Genomic DNA, 4198 nt, shown 5'->3' on the forward strand with positions numbered 1-4198 from the left:
TTGGACTTAGGTGATGATTTTCCCGGATCAAAAGACTAGTATATCTCGATATAATGAATTTAGCTGATAACCCATTCTTAAGACATTCAAGAAAACAAATGAAAAACATTTGTTAGTAGAAACTACAAGACGAAAAATGTAACAATAACATAATAATTATTTGTGTACTTAAATAAAATAAATCGAGCACAGATGTCATTATGAATATACCTAAAGTACTAAAACAAAAAGTTATTCTACCTTTAAGTTTAATAATCATAATAATAATAATAATAAAAATAAAATAATCTGATGATTTGTCGACCAGATGTCAAGTTGTCAACATAAAACGTGGATCGGATCTTGTAATTATGCCGCATATTTTCATTACCACTTTCATTTCACTCCTTCCAGTCCCCCCTCAATACACACACACACATAATATCAAATCACCACCGTCCGTACTATGCAGGCCGTGAAAGCCGGAACCCGGCCGCCGTGGGTGGGCTTTGCAGCCGCCGTATGGGTCGGAATCGCCGCCGGAAACTCATACTGTTTCCCACTCTACTCCGATTCTCTTAAATTGATGTAAGTTTAAGAATTGATGTAATTTGGAGTGTTCGGATGAAAGCAAACATTTTACGATTAAATGCTTATTTATAAGTAGATCATCAGTTTCGAATAAACAGTTTGGAAGTTGTTTATTCAAATTGCTGATCTGAAACTAAATTTCAGTTTATGTCACCTACGGGTGTTCGTTATCCGAATCAGACTCAAATAACCCAAAATTCGAATAACAAATTCAAATTCAGTTTATTTAAATAAACTTGAATTCGAACACGATTTGAATAAGCTTATTCAAGTCGATTTAATAAATTTCTTAAATTATATATACGGTTGTTTGCAGTTATGGATTGCACTCGTGCTGGCAGCCAATAGCAGCGCGTGGTTGGGAACCGCGGTCCTCGTTATAAATTTAAGAAATTTCCCGTTAAGTCGGGGCACGGTTGCGGGCCTACTAAAAGGCTACATTGCTCTAAGTGCTGCGGTTTTCACAGAAGTATGCACCATGCTACTAAACGGGTCATCTACCCAAATCGTGCTCGTGTTCACACTCGGTATACCTATAATTTGCCTTGCATTAATGTATTACGTTCGCCCATGCACACCCGCGTCCGAGCCCGACCCGTTAGAAAACGTTCACTTCATGTTCACCCAAGGGTCAAGTCTTTTACTAGCAATCTTTCTTTTAACCACAACTATTTTAAAAAACTCGTTAGACTTAAACCAAACGGTTTCCTACACGTTTATCGGGGTCATGGTGGTTCTTTTATTATCACCGCTTGCGATTCCCGTTAAAATGACCCTGTTTCCCGACCGGAAGAAGTCAACCCGGCCCGTTGACTCTTCTTCCGACAGTTCGGATATGAAAACCGAACCGTTACTAACGGTGTCGTCTTCCAACACGAATCTTTCGAGTTTTCGTGAAAACGATAACGAGTCGGATGTGAATTTGCTACTTGCGGTTGGAGAAGGGGCGGTTAAGATCAAGAAAAGAAGGCCAAGGAGAGGTGAAGATTTTAGTTTCCGTGAAGCCATGGTGAAGGCCGATTTTTGGCTTTTGTGGACCACTTATTTTCTGGGGATCGGGTCTGGGGTCACGGTTTTGAACAATTTGGCACAGATTGCGAGTTCGCTAGGGTTTAATGATACAACCACATTGATGAGTTTATTCAGTTTTTGCAATTTTCTGGGCCGGATTGGTGGTGGTGCGGTTTCTGAATACTTTGTGAGGTAATTTTTGTTATTGTTAAGAGATTCATGTCTTGGGCTCAGCTCGAAAATCCGGGTTTATTTTATGCCTGGTTCGGGGCCATGTTGAGCCAGCCAGGGGAATGTCGGTCCTAATGTTTGGTTGAAAAACCCGGTTGGGTCAGCCCTGGCAAAAGCTGGTTATTGGGCCGGTTAGGCCCAAATGCCAGGTTCTTAAGGCCCAGTTCATTAAGCTTAGAGAGTAAGAAAAAAGATCCATGAAATTTTTAAATTTACATCCTATTTAATTTTTTATACGAGTTTCAATTGTTTTACGAGTTTAATATACAAATATAAATATAGATTTTTAATTTTTGTGCTTTATATAAGTAATTAGAGGTATTTGAAAAAATATATGCATATTTTTATTCCTAATAGTTCTGAAGTTTTAGAAATTTTATTTTAAAATTATATAATGTCTTGTGTTAATTGGAAAATATGATTTTGTTTATAACTAACTAAAATCATATCAGTTCTTTATGTCCGGGCTTAAGTCAAGTTTTTTTAAGCTCGGCCCTAAATCAATCCTTTTAGGCCCGGGTTTATGCCAGTCTTTATGAGTCCGGGCCTAAGTCAGTCTTTTTGTGCCCGGGCCTAAGACAGACCTTTTGTGCCTGGGCCTTAAGAAAGTGTTTTTGGTCCCATGCCTAAGTCAATCCTTTCCAGCCTGGGCTTTGCACACCTGTAAATTTTTATAAAAATTTGTGTGCTTTGTGCAGGTTACACACGATCCCAAGGACATTTTGGACAATGGTAACTCAAATCATCATGGTGTTAACATATCTTCTCTACGCATCGGCTCTAAATGGAACATTATATGCTGCAACAGCATTACTTGGAACATGTTATGGAGTTCAAATTGCCATCATGGTATCAACATCCTCCGAGCTTTTTGGGTTAAAAAACTTCGGGTTATTTTTCAATTTTATGCAACTAGGAAACCCTCTTGGGGCCCTTCTATTTTCTGGTATGCTCGCGGGTTACGTTTATGACGCTGAAGAAGCTAAACAAGGCGGGTCTACATGTTTGGGCCCAACTTGTTTTCGGCTCACTTTCCTTGTTCTTGCATGTGTATGTGGTTTAGGGACTATTTTAAGCTTGATTTTGACCATTAGAATTCGACCCGTTTATCAAATGCTTTATGCTGGTGGTTCGTTCCGTTTGCCTCAAAGCTCGGGTCACTAATTTGTTGATTTGTGAATAGTGCACCTATGAGGTGTATTTGTTTGTTGTATGTGTGTATAATAAACTTGGTCTTATGTTTAATCACATATGAACACTAGTAACGTAAAAATCGAGCTTTGTATCATGATTTTTTGTATGAAAAGCGTTCCCGATTCGACAGTTTTGTACTGAAGTTGTTTTTAGCACACATGTTGGGTTGTTTTTGTCGTTCAATCTTCAAAAATGTCATTCAAGGTTAGAATGCATATATAATGTGTAAAAACCAGTATCAGATGATAAGATAATGTGATTTGTTTAGTTTCTTTTATAGCCTATAAATATCCCTTGAAAGATTAGATATTATTTAACTTTTGTTGTTATTTTATATTTATGTGTTTTTCATTTAAAGATATGTATTTTTGTTTAGTACTATGAGTTTGAATTAAATTCAAATGACTTTTATCGTGAGAAATGTATAAATAACTAGAGTAATTATATTAATAATAGAGTAATTGTGTTAACAATAGAGTTATTATTATTATTATATTATAACTTTTGAACTAAAATAATTATTATTACAATATATTATTTTTTACAACATAATTATTCTAGTTCAAAACTGTAATTACTTTAGCTATTTGTATTTTTAGTATGTTAATTTTATTTGTACCGAATCCCAACCATAGTATTATTGTGTAAAGTCTTGAGAGAATTATGACTAATGTTAATCTTATCTTTACATATTTTAATTTTATTAAGTAATTAAGTAATTTAAAATTTAATAAAATTATTTGCATTAAAAAAATTATTAAAAAGATTGACAGATAAAGATGGCTCATGAAAGATGTGATGGAAAATGACCTGATGCTAATTGCTAAAATGACATAGGAATATAGAATGATTAAAAAGATCAATAAGAAACGTGTACGTATAACGAGGTCTAACACAATAGAAAAAGTTGCATGTATCAGATGACAAGATTATTTGCTTAATCTTATTTTGTTGGGTAAATGGATCAAAGTTATTTATAACATATATGTGTTCCAATATTTTCATAACATACTGATTTATAGCATTAGTAGCCAAAAACATCGTATATAATACAGTTGTAGTTTGAAGGTTATCGAAAGGGTCAAATGGTCATATCAAAATGAATGGTTGGCTCCCCACCACCACCCTAGTCCAAAGTCCACACACATGGTTGGGTTAGGTCACATCCAAGTGCACACCCCCTACGGCTAAG

General features: G+C 35.5%; 1 protein-coding gene across 1 annotated transcript; it reads left to right on the top strand.

The window, feature by feature from the left end:
- Positions 1 to 445: 445 nt before the first annotated feature.
- Positions 446 to 3130, top strand: LOC143558251 (protein NUCLEAR FUSION DEFECTIVE 4-like). The gene is made up of 4 exons (XM_077047123.1): positions 446 to 567; positions 669 to 675; positions 887 to 1773; positions 2511 to 3130. The coding sequence occupies exons 1-4, from the start codon at positions 446 to 448 to the stop codon at positions 2974 to 2976; spliced, it is 1482 nt and encodes a 493-aa protein (XP_076903238.1). The 3' UTR covers positions 2977 to 3130.
- Positions 3131 to 4198: the final 1068 nt, after the last annotated feature.

This window comes from Bidens hawaiensis, unplaced genomic scaffold (genome assembly GCF_021521415.1).
Source record: "Bidens hawaiensis isolate Kalapana, Puna unplaced genomic scaffold, B.hawaiensis_p1.1 tig00019368_1, whole genome shotgun sequence".
Taxonomy (NCBI): Eukaryota; Viridiplantae; Streptophyta; class Magnoliopsida; order Asterales; family Asteraceae; genus Bidens; species Bidens hawaiensis.